The 17,559-nt window shown below is 42.4% G+C and overlaps 1 protein-coding gene across 1 annotated transcript in view; it reads right to left on the bottom strand.

Annotated features, from left to right (window-relative positions):
* Nucleotides 1-17,559, bottom strand: part of LOC139559790 (metabotropic glycine receptor-like) — a 129,595-nt gene that overhangs the window by 12,442 nt on the left and 99,594 nt on the right. Inside the window, exon 8 of the mRNA XM_071376145.1 lies at nt 4,185-4,323. Within this exon, the coding sequence (XP_071232246.1) occupies nt 4,185-4,323 (139 nt within the window). The remainder of the gene's footprint in view (nt 1-4,184; nt 4,324-17,559) is intronic.

Here is a 17,559-nt window from a genome sequence, read left to right as displayed (position 1 = left end):
GTTAGAAAGCCATCTTTGGCATTACAATTAAATAAAGTTAAATAAAGGTTAAATAAATGTGTGTAATTGTCTCAATGAAAAATACAACTCTATCCCAGGGTTAGGTTTTCAGAAGACTACGGTGAGTTTCCCTCTAACTTTTTACTATCAATGACTTCCAACAAAATGTACTGAACGTTAAGCAATTTTGATCATTTGGAAAGTATTCAGACACGGACTTTTTCCACATTATATTACGTTACAGCCTTATCGTAAAATGGATTAAATAAATGTTTTTCCTCATCAATCTACACACAACGCCCCATAATGACAAAGCAAAAACAGGTTTTTAGTAATTAAAAAAAATAAAAAACAGAAATACCTTATTTACATAAGTAGTCAGACCCTTTGCTATGAGACCCGACTATTGAGTTCAGGTGCATCCTGTTTTCATTGATAATCCTTGAGATGTTTCTACAACTTGATTGGAGTCCACCTGTGGTAAATTCAATTGATTGGACATGATTTGGAAAAGCACACAACTGTCTATATAAGGTCCCACAGTTGACAGTGCATGTCGGAGCCAAAACCAAGCCATGAGTCCGAAGAAATTATCCGTAGAGCTCCGAGACAGCATTGTGTCAAGGCACAGGTCTGGGGAAGGGTACCAAAAAATGTCTGTAGCATTGATCAGGGAGGTGACCAAGGACCCGATGGTCACTCTGACAAAGCTCCAGCACCCCACCAATCAGGCCTTTATGGTAGAGTGGCCAGACAGAATCCACTCCTCAGTAAAAGGCAGCTGACAGCCTGCTTGGAGTTTGCCAAAAGGCACCTGAAGGACTCCCAGACCATGAGAAACAAGATTCTCTGGTCTGATGAAACCAAGATTGAACTCTTTGGCCTGAATGCCAAGCATCACGTCTGGAGGAAACCAGGCACCGCTCATCACGTGGCCAATACCGTCCCTACAGTGAAGCATGGTGGTGGCAGCATCATGCTGTGGGGATGGTTTTCAGCGGCAGGATCTGGGAGACTAGTCAGGATTGAGGGAAAGATGAACGGAGCAAAGTATAGAGAGATCCTTGATGAAAACCTGATCCAGAGTGCTCAGGACCTCAGACTGGGGTGAAGGTTCACCTTCCAAAAGGACAACAACGACACACAATTAATCTTCTCCTTTCCCCCTTCTGATGACCAGGTGGCGAATCGCATCTCTGCATGTCTGGCAGACATATCAGTGTGGATGACGGACCACCACCTCAAGCTGAACCTCGGCAAGACGGAGCTGCTCTTCCTCCCGGGGAAGGACTGCCCGTTCCATGATCTCGCCATCACGGTTGACAACTCCATTGTGTCCTCCTCCCAGAGCGCTAAGAACCTTGGCGTGATCCTGGACAACACCCTGTCGTTCTCAACTAACATCAAGGCGGTGGCCCGTTCCTGTAGGTTCATGCTCTACAACATCCGCAGAGTACGACCCTGCCTCACACAGGAAGCGGCGCAGGTCCTAATCCAGGCACTTGTCATCTCCCGTCTGGATTACTGCAACTCGCTGTTGGCTGGGCTCCCTGCCTGTGCCATTAAACCCCTACAACTCATCCAGAACGCCGCAGCCCGTCTGGTGTTCAACCTTCCCAAGTTCTCTCACGTCACCCCGCTCCTCCGCTCTCTCCACTGGCTTCCAGTTGAAGCTCGCATCCGCTACAAGACCATGGTGCTTGCCTACGGAGCTGTGAGGGGAACGGCACCTCAGTACCTTCAGGCTCTGATCAGGCCCTACACCCAAACAAGGGCACTGCGTTCATCCACCTCTGGCCTGCTCGCCTCCCTACCACTGAGGAAGTACAGTTCCCGCTCAGCCCAGTCAAAACTGTTCGCTGCTCTGGCACCCCAATGGTGGAACAAACTCCCTCACGACGCCAGGACAGCGGAGTCAATCACCACCTTCCGGAGACACCTGAAACCCCACCTCTTCAAGGAATACCTAGGATAGGATAAAGTAATCCTTCTGACCCCCCCCCCCCCTTAAAAGATTTAGATGCACTATTGTAAAGTGGTTGTTCCACTGGATGTCATAAGGTGAATGCACCAATCTGTAAGTCGCTCTGGATAAGAGCGTCTGCTAAATGACTTAAATGTAAAATGTAAATGTAACTCTAAGCACACAGCCAAGACAATGCAGGAGTGGATTCGGGACAAGTCTCTGAATGTCCTTGAGTGGCCCAGCCAGAGCCCAGACTGGAACCCGATCGAACATCTCTGGAGAGACCTGAAAATAGCTGTGCAGCGACGCTCCCCATCCAACCTGACAGAGCTTGAGATGGGATCTGCAGAGAAAAATGGGAGAAACTCCCCAAATACAGGTGTGCTAAGCTTGTAGAGTCATACCCAAGAAGACTCAAGGCTGTAATTTCTGCCAAAGGTGCTTTAATAATAACTTCTTTGGGCTAGGTGGGACGCGAATGACTCACCTCGACAAATTGCAGAGCACGAAAAAAAAAAAAAAAAAAAAACGAAATATTAAACATTCATGAAAATACAAGTGTCTTACATCGTTTAAAAGCTTAACATCTTGTTAATCGAACCGCTTTGTCAGATTTCAAAAAGGCTTTACGGCAAAAGCATACCATGCGATTATCTGAGGACAGCGCCCCGCATACACCAGCATTAAAAACATCTTCCAAACCAGCGGAGGCGTCACAAAAATCAGAAATAGTGATAAAATAAATCACTTACCTTTGAAGATCTTCCTCTGTTTGCAAGGGTCCCAGCTACACAACAAATGGTCGTTTTGTTCAATAAAGTCATTCTTTATATCCCAAAAAAGTCAGTTTAGTTGGCACGTTTGATTCAGTAATCCACCCGTTCCACTCGTTCAACGTGCAGACAAAGGAATCCGAAAAGTTACCAATAAACTTCATCCAAACAAGTCAAACAACGTTTCTAATCAATTCTCAGGTACCTTAATATGTAAATAAAGAATACAATTTAACTTCTCTGGGATATGTGGGACGCTAACGTCCCACTTGGCCAAAAGCCAGTAAAAATGCAGCGCGCCAAATTCAAATAAATTACTATAAAAATCAATCTTTCATGAAATCACACATGAAAGACACTAAATTAAAGCTACACTTGCTGTGAATCCAGCCAACATGTCTGATTTCAATATAAATATAAATATATAAATATATTTAATATGTAAATAAAGGATCGAATTTAAGACGGAATGTAATATGTTCAATACAGGAGATAAATAACGAAGTTATTAAGTTACAGTCCAATTGGGAGCCACCTTGAAAAACTACAACTACTAATTCATTTTTCAAAACACAAGCCTGAATCCCTTTCTAAAGACTGTTGACATCTAGTGGAAGCCATGGGAACTGCAATCTGGGAGGAATTCCTTTGAATATCCCATAGACGAGCATTTGAATGGACTGTGACCTCAAAAAAAGAAATTCTGGATGGATTCTCCTCGGGTTGTCGCCTGCCATATCAGTTCTGTTATACTCACAGACATTATTTTAACAGTTTTAGAAACTTCAGAGTGTTCCCCATCCAATGCTACCAATTATATGCATATCCTAGCTTCTGGGCCTGAGTAACAGGCAGTTTACTTTGGGCACGTCAGTCATCAGAACTTCCGAATACTGCCCCCTAGCCTTAAGAAGAAATTACTGAGTAAAGGGTCTGAATACTTTTATTTATTTATACATTTGCAAAAAATTCTAAAAACTTGGTTTTACTTTTTTCATTATGTGGTATTGTGCGTAGAATAATGAGGGGAAAAAACAATTTAATCCATTTTGCAATAAGGCTGTAACGTAACAAAATGTGTAAAAAAGTGAAGGGTCTGAATACTTTCTGAATGCATTGTATGTTTCCCTAAGTGTTGTGCAAGGTTGGTAGAATCTTATTCAAAACGAATCACATCTATAACGACTGTCAAAGGTGCTTCCATCAAATATTAACTCTGGTGTGTGAAGACATATGCTATCAAGACATCGTAATTTTACATTTGTATTAATTAGGACATTTTTCTATAATTGAATCTTTAACTTTTAAAATGTGGAGTAGGGTGTGTAGATCGTTAGGATTTTTTTGTGTGAAAGTAATCCCTTGATAGATTACATTTCATGGCAGCTAAATGTGAAGACTGTGCAAGGGGTGTGTAGACTTTCACTAGTGACCTTATTACTTACCTAATGGTGTGGAATACTGACGATATGAGGAGTTCATTGTACATGGCAACAGTCATGTAGCGTGGTTCATGGAAGGCTGACGGTACAGTCCGGACAGCATAGCAGAGGTACACTCCCCACAGAAGAAACAGGAACTCGGCTAGATAAAGAGAGGTCCACAATTCAGGTGGGTTAGACCAATATCCTTAACTCTAAATTAGCTCTAAATGCCCTTAGTTCCAAATGCCCTTAACTCTAAATGCCCTTAACTCTAAATTAATTCTAAATGTCCTTAACTCTAAATTAACTCTAAATGTCCTTAACTCTAAATTAACTCTAAATGTCCTTAACTCTAAATGCCCTTAACTCTAAATGTCCTTAACTCTCACAAAGAAATAGCAGAGATACAGTATATACTGTACACAACACACAATGACTGCTGACAGAAATTAGATTCTGGAAGTTCTGCATTATTTACGACAACCATTGTTGCTTTGGTTTGTACAACATGGCAGCAAGACAATTCAAGGGTGTCCTCATGTTGCCTTCAAAGAATATGCAGTGTGCACTCCGGGAGAGGGAAAAGTTGGCCTATTGTATTGTTGGGTTTGCCTATTGGATTGTTGGGTTTGCCTATTGTATTGTTGCGTTTGCTTATTGGATTGTTGGGTTTGCCTATTGGATTGTTGGGTTTGCCTATTGGATTGTTGCGTTTGCCCATTGGATTGTTGGGTTTGTTCATTGGATTTTTGGGTTTGCCTATTGGATTGTTGGGTTTGCCTATTGGATTGTTGGGTTTGTCCATTGGATTTTTGGGTTTGCCTATTGGATTGTTGCGTTTGCCTATTGGATTGTTGCGTTTGCCTATTGGATTGTTGCGTTTGCCCATTGGATTGTTGGGTTTGTCCATTGGATTGTTGGGTTTGCCTATTGGATTGTTGGGTTTGTCCATTGGATTGTTGGGTTTGCCTATTGGATTGTTGTGTTTGCCCATTGGATTGTTGGGATTGTGTTAGGAATTTTGTTAATAAATAATTCAAACAAATTCTAGCTTTAGATAAAACTATAACTAATTGAACTCTGCACGCCTGGTGAAAAGAGATTTGTGTTGTGGGTTATAAAGTAAGCAGAAAGGGTCATTAAACTCTGGTTGAACTGACCCAACTTAGCCCTGAGATGTTTAGATAAGGCTGTGGGTCACTTTTTAGGTCTTCCATTATCTTGAGTTGTCTGCTAAAGTGGTAATAAATTATAGTGAGCCTTCAGGATAATTGATTATATTATCTGTCATGTGTGTGTGCTGTGAAGTTGGAATGAACTTTTGAACCTGTTTTCTATTTGTTAGGACAATGAGACTTATTCTGTAACCTATGACGTCATATCTTGTATATCAGTCTGTGTTTATGATCAAATGGGAGCGTACTCCGAGAATAAACACTATTATCTAATTTTAACATGACTGTATCCTGTCTATTTTATGTTAATAAGTATCTTACAAATTCTTATAAATAGACAGATTGAATTTAATTAATGAGTATATTAGAGGAATTATTTAATTCCACTAACAGATTGCCTATTGGATTGATGGGAGCAAATTCCTTCTTTATTTTTGTGCAGTTTGCTCTCCGTTGTTCAGCACCTCCGCAAAATGTTTGGGTGTGCGTCAGCTCATGCTTTTTTTCTAGACCCTTCAAAGAATATGAAAGACGATTCCATTTTAATAAAGCAGCCTTGAATTTTTAACCTGTTATACCTGTTAAACCTTCACTGTAATTGTATAAATAATTAATCAATCAGAAGTGTTAATGGTACTATATCTAAGTACTAAAAACGAGAGACACACTCCAAAAATCCTTCCCTCAAGTTTATTTTGTTTTAATTTCAAATAAAAAAAATTCAGTCGGCCAAAATGAGACCTCTCTCACCATTGGGAAAAATACTGGCCTCACATCACTAATCTCCACTCACACACCTTTCAAAAGGCACAATTCACTGGGGGAAAAGTGGCCAAATGTACGGCCCTCAGCCTGTCATTTGATGCACAAAGTGTTGATGGCTGCACATCATGTAGTTACTAGCCACTGACATTTGCTAAGGAGAGTTCACTTTCTGCCAACATTGATTTCCCACAGCTTGACTGCCAACCCACTTCCTTGTTGACAGATCTGCTGATTGCCAGCCCACTGCCTTGTTGCCAGATCTGCTGATTGCCAGCCCACTGCCTTGTTGACAGATCTGCTGACTGCCAGCCCACTGCCTTGTTGACAGATCTGCTGACTGCCAGCCCACTGCCTTGTTGCCAGATCTGCTGATTGCCAGCCCACTGCCTTGTTGCCAGATCTGCTGATTGCCAGCCCACTGCCTTGTTGCCAGATCTGCTGACTGCCAGCCCACTGCCTTGTTGCCAGATCTGCTGACTGCCAGCCCACTGCCTTGTTGACAGATCTGCTGACTGCCAGCCCACTGCCTTATTGCCAGATCTGCTGATTGCCAGCCCACTGCCTTGTTGACAGATGTGCTGATTGCCAGCCCACTGCCTTGTTGCCAGATCTGCTGATTGCCAGCCCACTGCCTTGTTGACAGATCTGCTGATTGCCAACCCACTTCCTTGTTGACAGATCTGCTGATTGCCAGCCCACTGCCTTGTTGCCAGATCTGCTGATTGCCAACCCACTGCCTTGTTGCCAGATCTGCTGATTGCCAGCCCACTGCCTTGTTGCCAGATCTGCTGATTGCCAGCCCACTGCCTTGTTGACAGATCTGCTGACTGCCAACCCACTTCCTTGTTGACAGATCTGCTGACTGCCAGCCCACTGCCTTGTTGACAGATCTGCTGATAGCCAGCCCACTGCCTTGTTGCCAGATCTGCTGATTGTCAGCCCACTGCCTTGTTGCCAGATCTGCTGATTGCCAGCCCACTGCCTTGTTGCCAGATCTGCTGATTGCCAGCCCACTGCCTTGTTGCCAGATCTGCTGATTGCCAGCCCACTTACTTGTTGACAGATCTGCTGACTGCCAGCCCACTGCCTTGTTGCCAGATCTGCTGATTGCCAGCCCACTGCCTTGTTGCCAGATCTGCTGATTGCCAACCCACTGCCTTGTTGACAGATCTGCTGATTGCCAACCCACTGCCTTGTTGACAGATCTGCTGCTGGAGAGGGATCCTCTCTAGTGTTCCAAGGTCGCTGGGGATTAGCAGACTGTAAGGCAGTCCACGTCTCTCATCTCTCCTTTATTCTATGTTCTCAGAACTGTTCTCAGAACTGCTCTCTGTTGTCTGAGTTAATGTTATTTGGGAGCGCATAACTGTGACACTAATTTACATTCCTTTCTAAAAACTGTTCTCAGAACTGTACAGTAGTCCGTATCTCTCCTCTCTCCTTTATTCTACGTTCTCAGAAATAGATCAGAAATAGATCATATTCATTCGACACCAAGAAGAAAACGTACTGAAACAGGGAGGGACTACTTGGACTTGTCCGATACGGTTTTCTGTTGCAAAACTGCATGCCCCAGTTTTCAGAACTGTCGACTGTCTGACTCACTGTTATTCGGGAACCCATAACGTTGACCCTAATTTACATTCCTTTTCCAAGAACTGTTCTCAAAACTGTAAGGCATTCTCATGTTTCCTTTATTCTATGTTCTCAGAACTGTACCCCGTTGTCTGACTCACTGTTAGTTGGGAGCCCATAACAGCAAGCCGGATTTACATTCCTTCAATAATTAACACCAAAGACAACATGGGAATCATGTGGTATTGCAGATTATAATTTGTAAATTGTGATTAGAGTGTATTATTATTCATGAATATTCATAAATCACGATGACTTATTATAAGATACTTAGTGTTTAACCAGTATGCATGGTGAGCTGTTTGTAAATGCTGGTAGGAGGGATAATTCATTTCTTACTCATTTGAACTGACACAGACATAATCAACACTTTTTTCAATTAACTACGAAATAATTCATATAATTATTATAGAGCCCCAAATAAAACTTTTTTTACCTGATACCTGATAGCACCTTAGATGAGTGGGTATCGCCCTTCAGCCTACTCCCAACCCACGCTGCCCTCCCCTACCCTGCACCGCAGACCGACCGACCCACCATGTATATGTACAGGGTCACTAGCTGTCTCTGACTTCCCTGCGAAGATGCACAATGTTCTTATTATGCCTTATGTCAACAGCGACCTGAGCTGTCCTCCTCCCTCCTTTACCTGAGCTGTCCTCCCCCCTCCTTTACCTGAGCTGTCCTCACCCTCCTTTACCTGAGCTGTCCTCCCCCCCTTTACCTGAGCTGTCCTCCCCCTCCTTTACCTGAGCTGTCCTCCCCCCTCCTTTACCTGAGCTGTCCTCCCCCCTCCTTTACCTGAGCTGTCCTCCTCTCTCCTTTACCTGAGCTGTCCTCCCCCCTCCTTTACCTGAGCTGTCCTCCCTCCTCCTTTACCTGAGCTGTCCTCCCCCTCCTTTACCTGAGCTGTCCTCCCCCCTCCTTTACCTGAGCTGTCCTCCTCTCTCCTTTACCTGAGCTGTCCTCCCCCCTCCTTTACCTGAGCTGTCCTCCCTCCTCCTTTACCTGAGCTGTCCTCCCCCTCCTTTGTTTTCCCTTTCCATTTTTTCCTCGTTGAAAAAACTCTCCGCATCGCTGTCCATATCTCTCGCAGGGCCCTCAGACAGAGCAGAGCTCACCGCCTCTCAGAGGTCCATCCACTTAAAAAGGGATTAGGTGATAGGTCCTGATCCTCAGCCGCCTGTCACATTCCACTCTAGAAGAGGCTCGGCATTTCTCCTATTTTAACTGGTTATTTAGACTGATTAGAGTCCATTTGAGTTTCCACCGATAATCTGGCATCAGGAATGATGAAACAAACAACAACAACAATAGCAGCAGCAGTGGCGATGATATTATTTTTATTTTACGTTTGTTTTACCAGGGAAGACATATTTAGACCTAGGTCTCTTTTTGAAATGTGCCCTGCACAATACAAAATATACACATTATACACAAAATATCCATATATATACACATTACAAATTATGGCCTAGTCTGAAGAGTACAGGGCAAATCCGTCTCGGTGATTCCTGGTATATGATCAAAATAAATCAAATCACAGCACATTTTTGGACTTATTCAGCAGTTTTTACCTGATAAAGTACGATACCATTGGAAATTAGTGCTAAAATTGAGTTTAAAATTATGCTGTCGCTGCTATCAATGCAAGACATTGATAAATAGCCCAATGTCAAAACTCAGTTTTAAAGTGTCCAAATCAATAACCAATATACAGAAACTGTTTTGTGATATATTGAAAACCAAAACATTTGCTATCTACACATCATATTACTTGTATTTTTTTTAAACAAGTATCTTATCTTATTTTTTAAAACCTTATAAACATTTTAAACACTGTTGTTTTGTCAAGAGGCATTAAATCCCTCATCGATTAGGGCGGTATACACACTGTTGTTTAGTCAAGAGGCATTAAATCCCTCATCGATTAGGGCGGGATACACACTGTTGTTTTGTCAAGAGGCATTAAATCCCTCATCGATTAGGGCGGTATACACACTGTTGTTTAGTCAAGAGGCATTAAATCCCTCATCGATTAGGGCGGGATACACACTGTTGTTTTGTCAAGAGGCATTAAATCCCTCATCGATTAGGGCGGTATACACACTGTTGTTTAGTCAAGAGGCATTAAATCCCTCATCGATTAAGGCGGGATACACACTGTTGTTTTGTCAAGAGGCATTAAATCCCTCATCGATTAGGGCGGTATACACACTGTTGTTTTGTCAAGAGGCATTAAATCCCTCATCGATTAGGGCGGGATACACACTGTTGTTTTGTCAAGAGGCATTAAATCCCTCATCGATTAGGGCGGGATACACACTGTTGTTTTGTCAAGAGGCATTAAATCCCTCATCGATTAGGGCGGTATACACACTGTTGTTTTGTCAAGAGGCATTAAATCCCTCATCGATTAGGGCGGGATACACACTGTTGTTTTGTCAAGAGGCATTAAATCCCTCATCGATTAGGGCGGGATACACACTGTTGTTTTGTCAAGAGGCATTAAATCCCTCATCGATTAGGGCGGGATACACACTGTTGTTTTGTCAAGAGGCATTAAATCCCTCATCGATTAGGGCGGGATACACACTGTTGTTTTGTCAAGAGGCATTAAATCCCTCATCGATTAGGGCGGGATACACACTGTTGTTTTGTCAAGAGGCATTAAATCCCTCATCGATTAGGGCGGTATACACACTGTTGTTTAGTCAAGAGGCATTAAATCCCTCATCGATTAGGGCGGGATACACACTGTTGTTTTGTCAAGAGGCATTAAATCCCTCATCGATTAGGGCGGTATACACACTGTTGTTTAGTCAAGAGGCATTAAATCCCTCATCGATTAGGGCGGGATACACACTGTTGTTTTGTCAAGAGGCATTAAATCCCTCATCGATTAGGGCGGTATACACACTGTTGTTTAGTCAAGAGGCATTAAATCCCTCATCGATTAGGGCGGGATACACACTGTTGTTTTGTCAAGAGGCATTAAATCCCTCATCGATTAGGGCGGTATACACACTGTTGTTTAGTCAAGAGGCATTAAATCCCTCATCGATTAAGGCGGGATACACACTGTTGTTTTGTCAAGAGGCATTAAATCCCTCATCGATTAGGGCGGTATACACACTGTTGTTTTGTCAAGAGGCATTAAATCCCTCATCGATTAGGGCGGGATACACACTGTTGTTTTGTCAAGAGGCATTAAATCCCTCATCGATTAGGGCGGGATACACACTGTTGTTTTGTCAAGAGGCATTAAATCCCTCATCGATTAGGGCGGTATACACACTGTTGTTTTGTCAAGAGGCATTAAATCCCTCATCGATTAGGGCGGGATACACACTGTTGTTTTGTCAAGAGGCATTAAATCCCTCATCGATTAGGGCGGGATACACACTGTTGTTTTGTCAAGAGGCATTAAATCCCTCATCGATTAGGGCGGGATACACACTGTTGTTTTGTCAAGAGGCATTAAATCCCTCATCGATTAGGGCGGGATACACACTGTTGTTTTGTCAAGAGGCATTAAATCCCTCATCGATTAGGGCGGTATACACACTGTTGTTTTGTCAAGAGGCATTAAATCCCTCATCGATTAGGGCGGGATACACACTGTTGTTTTGTCAAGAGGCATTAAATCCCTCATCGATTAGGGTGGGATACACACTGTTGTTTTGTCAAGAGGCATTAAATCCCTCATCGATTGGTGCGGGAATCACACTGTTGTTTTGTCAAGAGGCATTAAATCCCTCATCGATTAGGGCGGGATACACACTGTTGTTTTGTCAAGAGGCATTAAATCCCTCATCGATTAGGGCGGTATACACACTGTTGTTTTGTCAAGAGGCATTAAATCCCTCATCGATTAGGGCGGGATACACACTGTTGTTTTGTCAAGAGGCATTAAATCCCTCATCGATTAGGGTGGGATACACACTGTTGTTTTGTCAAGAGGCATTAAATCCCTCATCGATTAGGGCGGGATACACACTGTTGTTTTGTCAAGAGGCATTAAATCCCTCATCGATTAGGGCGGGATACACACTGTTGTTTTGTCAAGAGGCATTAAATCCCTCATCGATTAGGGCGGGATACACACTGTTGTTTTGTCAAGAGGCATTAAATCCCTCATCGATTAGGGCGGGATACACACTGTTGTTTTGTCAAGAGGCATTAAATCCCTCATCGATTAGGGTGGGATACACACTGTTGTTTTGTCAAGAGGCATTAAATCCCTCATCGATTAGGGCGGGATACACACTGTTGTTTTGTCAAGAGGCATTAAATCCCTCATCGATTAGGGCGGGATACACACTGTTGTTTTGTCAAGAGGCATTAAATCCCTCATCGATTAGGGCGGTATACACACTGTTGTTTTGTCAAGAGGCATTAAATCCCTCATCGATTAGGGCGGGATACACGCTGTTGTTTTGTCAAGAGGCATTAAATCCCTCATCGATTAGGGCGGGATACACGCTGTTGTTTTGTCAAGAGGCATTAAATCCCTCATCGATTAGGGCGGGATACACACTGTTGTTTTGTCAAGAGGCATTAAATCCCTCATCGATTAGGGCGGGATACACACTGTTGTTTTGTCAAGAGGCATTAAATACCTCATCGATTAGGGCGGGATACACGCTGTTGTTTTGTCAAGAGGCATTAAATCCCTCATCGATTAGGGCGGGATACACACTGTTGTTTTGTCAAGAGGCATTAAATCCCTCATCGATTAGGGCGGGATACACGCTGTTGTTTTGTCAAGAGGCATTAAATCCCTCATCGATTAGGGCGGGATACACACTGTTGTTTTGTCAAGAGGCATTAAATCCCTCATCGATTAGGGCGGGATACACACTGTTGTTTTGTCAAGAGGCATTAAATCCCTCATCGATTAGGATACACACTGTTGTTTTGTCAAGAGGCATTAAATCCCTCATCGATTAGGGCGGGAGACACACTGTTGTTTTGTCAAGAGGCATTAAATCCCTCATCGATTAGGATACACGCTGTTGAAACTACCACAACTGAAAAACCGCATGGAAACTGGATATGTTTTTACATCCCTGGTTAGAGGACAATCTGCTGAACACCGTCAGCTGCTGTACATTTTGGAATGTTGCATTTTGATTTACGTGGATCGTCAATGAGGTAAGTGTAACGCAACACATTGTTTTGTTAATCACTTCCATGTATATCACGCTGAAATCAATAGAGGTGTGGGGCTCTGTTTAAACTAACACTATTCAAGGGTCGGCAGGTAGCCTAGTGGTAAGAGCGTTGGACTAGCAACCGAAAGGTTACTGACGAGGTAAAAATCTGTCGTTCTGCCCCTGAACAAGGCAGGGCCACTGAACAAGGCAGGGCCCCTGAACAAGGCAGGGCCCCTGAACAAGGCCCCTGAACACTGTTCCTCGGCCGTCAATGAAAATAAGAATTTGTTCTTAACTGACTTGCCTAGTTAAATTAAGGTAAAATAAACAATGAAACTTGGAATAAACCTATACTTGCTTAGTTAGATGAGAACTTGTGGAAGGCTTCTATCTATATTTCGGCAGGCTGCCATCACAAAATAAGGAACAGACCCCTTTTTCTGTTAGTGTCACACCCTGATCTGTTTCACCTGTCTTTGTGCTTGTCTCCAATCCCCACCAGGTGTCTCCAATCTTCCCTCATTATATTCTTGCGTTTTCCGTTTGTCTGTTGCCAGTTCGTCTTGTCCCGTCAAGTCCTACCAGCGTGTTCCCATGTTTCCTGTGCTCTAGTGTCTCCTAGTCTTCCCAGTTCTGACCTTTCTACCTGTCCTGACCCTGCCTGCCAGAAAGTGATATCACAACTTAAAATCGAGACGGCTTATCTCCACCACCTTCTTCAAAACAGTTTTTAATTGCATATCTGAAGAAGTGCAAGCTATTGATAATCACTCCCTGTTCACAGACACTAAAAACTGCTATGGTGAAACCCCTTCTGAAGAAAAGTAATTTAGATTCTACAGATTTGAGCAATTTTCTAACAATCTCCAACCTCCCCATTCTATAGCAAAATTCTGGAGAAATTGGTTTTCAAACAGCTAAATGATTTTTAAGTACCAACTGTATTTTAGAAAAATTCCAATCTGGTTTTTGTGTCCACCACAGTAGACTTGGTTAAAGTTATAAATTATCTGAGCCAACACAGACGCCAAACAGCTTTCTGTCCTTGTACTCTTGGATTTAAGTGCTGCATTCCACACTGTTGACCATGATGTCCTTCTGGACAGACTGGAGACGTGGGTTGGCCTCTCCGGTCCAGTTCTAAATTGGTTTAGGAACTATTTAACCGGTCAAAAGTTTTAACTCAGAAGAAATACATATCATATATGGCGTTCCACAAGGTTCGATTTTGGGTCCGATGCTGTTCATTTTATATATGTTACTACTTGGCAGCGTTATCAGAAAGCACAGCATTGATTTTCACTGCTACGTAGACAATACACAACTTTACATTTCTGTGTCACCAGAGGATTTAAGCTCCATGGATAAATTATTAGACTGTATTCGTGATTTAAATACTTGGATGGCTCACACCTTCCTCTAAATCAAGACAAGACAGAGGTACTTATTGTTGGAGCCAAAACACAGAGAGAGAATCTGGCCGCACATTATAATTCACTTGGTAAAAAACCTGTCATTTTTTATTCTGAACTCAATTTTGAATCACACATTAGGAATGTGACAAATAGCTTTTACCACCTGAGGAATATTGCCAAGGTGCAGCCGTTTCTCTCTCAGACTGATACAGAGAGTCTCATCCATGCTTTTATTACTAGCAGGCTTGACTACTGTAATGCTCTCCTGCCTGGTCTACCCAAGAAAGCCATTGGTCAACTGCAAAAACATACAGAATGCTACAGCACGGGTACTGACCAAGACCAGACGGAGAGCACACATTACACCGGTTTTAAGGTCTCTGCACTGACTGCCTGTGAGTTTTAGAATACATTTTAAGATTCTTCTATTGGTTTTTAAATCAGTTCGCGATTGTGCACCCCAATACATGTCAGACATGTTTTTAAGTTATGTACTCAGTACCCTTCTATGCTCGGCCTAATTTATGTGCTCTGAAGTTGAGCTGGAGTTGCATGGCAAATGGTCCAGGAACAGGACAATGCCAAAGGACAAATCAGCCCTTCCCTCTCTTAGGGGCTAAAACGTATCTCTGCTATAGTATCCAGAGGACTGACTATAGAAGGAGTGATAAAATAATACTATATTATATAATAATACTATATTATGTAATAATACTATAGAATAATACTATATTATAAAATCATACTATATTATAGAATAATACTATATGATAGAATAATACTATATTATAGAATAATACCATATGGTAGAATAATACTATATGATAGAATAATACTATATGATAGAATAATACTATATTATCCTGGTTTCTATCTGAAACTTGTTCCCTGAGGATAACTCTGATGCTACAGTACAGTGCATTCGGAAAGTATTCAGACCACTTGACTTTTTTCCACATTTTGTTACGTTACATCCATATTCTAAAATGGATTTAAAATATGTTTTCCTCATCAATCTACACACAAGACCCCATAATGACAAAGAAAAAATAGTTTTTAGACATTTTTGCAAATGTATATATATATATTTTTTTTTGCACATTTACACAAGTATTCAGACTCTTTACTCAGTATTACTCAGTATTTTGAAGCACCTTTGGGAGCGATTACAGCCTCAAGGCTTCTTGGGTATGATGCTACAAGCTTGGCACACCTGTATTTGGGGAGTTTCTCCCATTCTTCTCTACAGATCCTCTCAAGCTCTGTCAGGTTGGTTGGGGAGCGTTGCTGCACAGCTATTTTCAGGTGTCTCCAGAGATGTTCGATCGGGTTCAAGTCCTGGCTCTGGCCGGGACACTCAAGGACATTCAGAGACTTGTCCCGAATCCTCTCCTGCGTTGTCTTGGCTGTGTGCTTTGGGTCGTTGTCCTGTTGGAAGGTGAACCTTCGCCCCAGTGTGAGGTCCTGTGCGCTCTGGAGCAGGTTTTCATCAAGGATCTCTCTGTACTTTGCTCTGTTTATCTTTCCCTCGGTCCTGACTAGTCTCCCAGTTCCTGCTGCTGAAAAACATCCACACAATATGATGCTGCCACCACCATGCTTCACTGTAGGGATGGTGCCAGATTTCCTCCAGACGTGACACTTAGCATTCAGGCCAAAGTGTTCAATCTTGGTTTCATCAGACCAGAGAATCTTGTTCCTCATGGTCTGAGAGTCCTTCAGGTGCCTTTTGGCAAACTCCAAGAGGGCTGTCATGTGCCTTTTACTGAGGAGTTATTTCCGTCTGGCCACTCTACCATAAAGGCCTGATTGGTGGAGTGCTGCAGAGATGATTGTCCTTCTGGAAGGTTCTCCCATCTCCACAGAGGAACTCTTGAGCTGTCAGTGACCATCAGGTTCTTGATCACCTCCCTGACCAAGGCCCTTCTCCCCCGTTTGCTCAGTTTGGCCGGGCGGCCAGCTCTAGGAAGAGTCTTGGTGGTTCCAAACTTCTTCTATTTAATAATGATGGAGGCCACTGTGTTCTTGGGGAGCTTCAATGCTGCAGAAATGTTTTGGTACCCTTCCCCAGATCTGTGCTTCGACACAATCCCATCTCGGAGCTCTATGGACAATTCCTTTAACCTCATGGCTTGGTTTTTGCTGTGACATGTATTGTCAACTGTGGGACCTTATATAGACAGATGTGTGCCTTTCCAAATCATGTCCAATCAATTGAATTTACCACAGGTGGACTCCAATCAAATTGTAGAAACATCTCAAGGATGATCAATGGAAACAGGATGCACCTGAGCTTCGAGTCTGAGCTTCGAGAACTTCGAGTCTCATAGCAAAGGGTCTAAATTCTTATGTAAATAAGGTATTTCAGTTTAGGGTTTGGTACATTTGCAAAAATTCTAAAAACCTGTTTTCACTTTGTCATTCTGATGTATTGTGTGTAGATTGATAAGGATATTTTTTTATTTAATACATTTTAGAATAAGGCTGTAACGTAACAACATGTGGAAAAAGTCATAGGGTCTGATTACTTTCCAAAGGCACTGTATATGGATGTATGATCTCTATGCAAAGCGTTTTTATGGTCCAGGAATTCTGGCTTATTTACATTGGTCTCATCCCCCACACAAGCCTTTAGATGCTGTGACACCCTGTGGAGATTGGGCCTGGAAGTGTTGAGGTTACTGTAAACTTGGTATTGTTTGATTGGTTAATGGTGGTTGGTTTTGGGTTGAAAGGTTACACCTTCAGATGTTATAAATGGAATTACATGCCTTTGTTCTGTCTCTTATCCTGTTTCCAGCCATGGAGGAAGGTTGTATGATCAATTCTCATCAAATCAAAATCAAATAAAATGTTATTGGTCACATACACATATTTAGCAGATGTTATTACTTGTAGCGAAATGCTTGTAGGAATTTACTAGGCGTCTAGGACTCTGGCCTAGTAAGCATCTCTTTATTCATGCTTTGTCCTGCTTGGAATAATGACTTGTTAATGCTTGTTAATTCTTTTAACTTAATTTATGCCTAGCATGTGAATCCATTATTAATTGCACAATGTTAATTAAATATTTGTCTTTGATATAGACAATTCCGAGACCAATTCTTGCTAGTCAACGTCATCTCATTGCCTAATGCTTGCGTGTATATTTTAATTATCTTTATGAAGCCAGATAAGCATTTTAATAGGCTAATTGCTTAGTCTTATTACGAGTGACGTGAGGTATTTATAATTTCATATATGATAA

Source organism: Salvelinus alpinus, chromosome 30 (assembly GCF_045679555.1).
Source record: "Salvelinus alpinus chromosome 30, SLU_Salpinus.1, whole genome shotgun sequence".
NCBI classification, from domain to species: Eukaryota; Metazoa; Chordata; class Actinopteri; order Salmoniformes; family Salmonidae; genus Salvelinus; species Salvelinus alpinus.
Note: the sequence above shows the minus strand (reverse complement) of the source record. Positions and strands in the feature narration are given on the sequence as shown.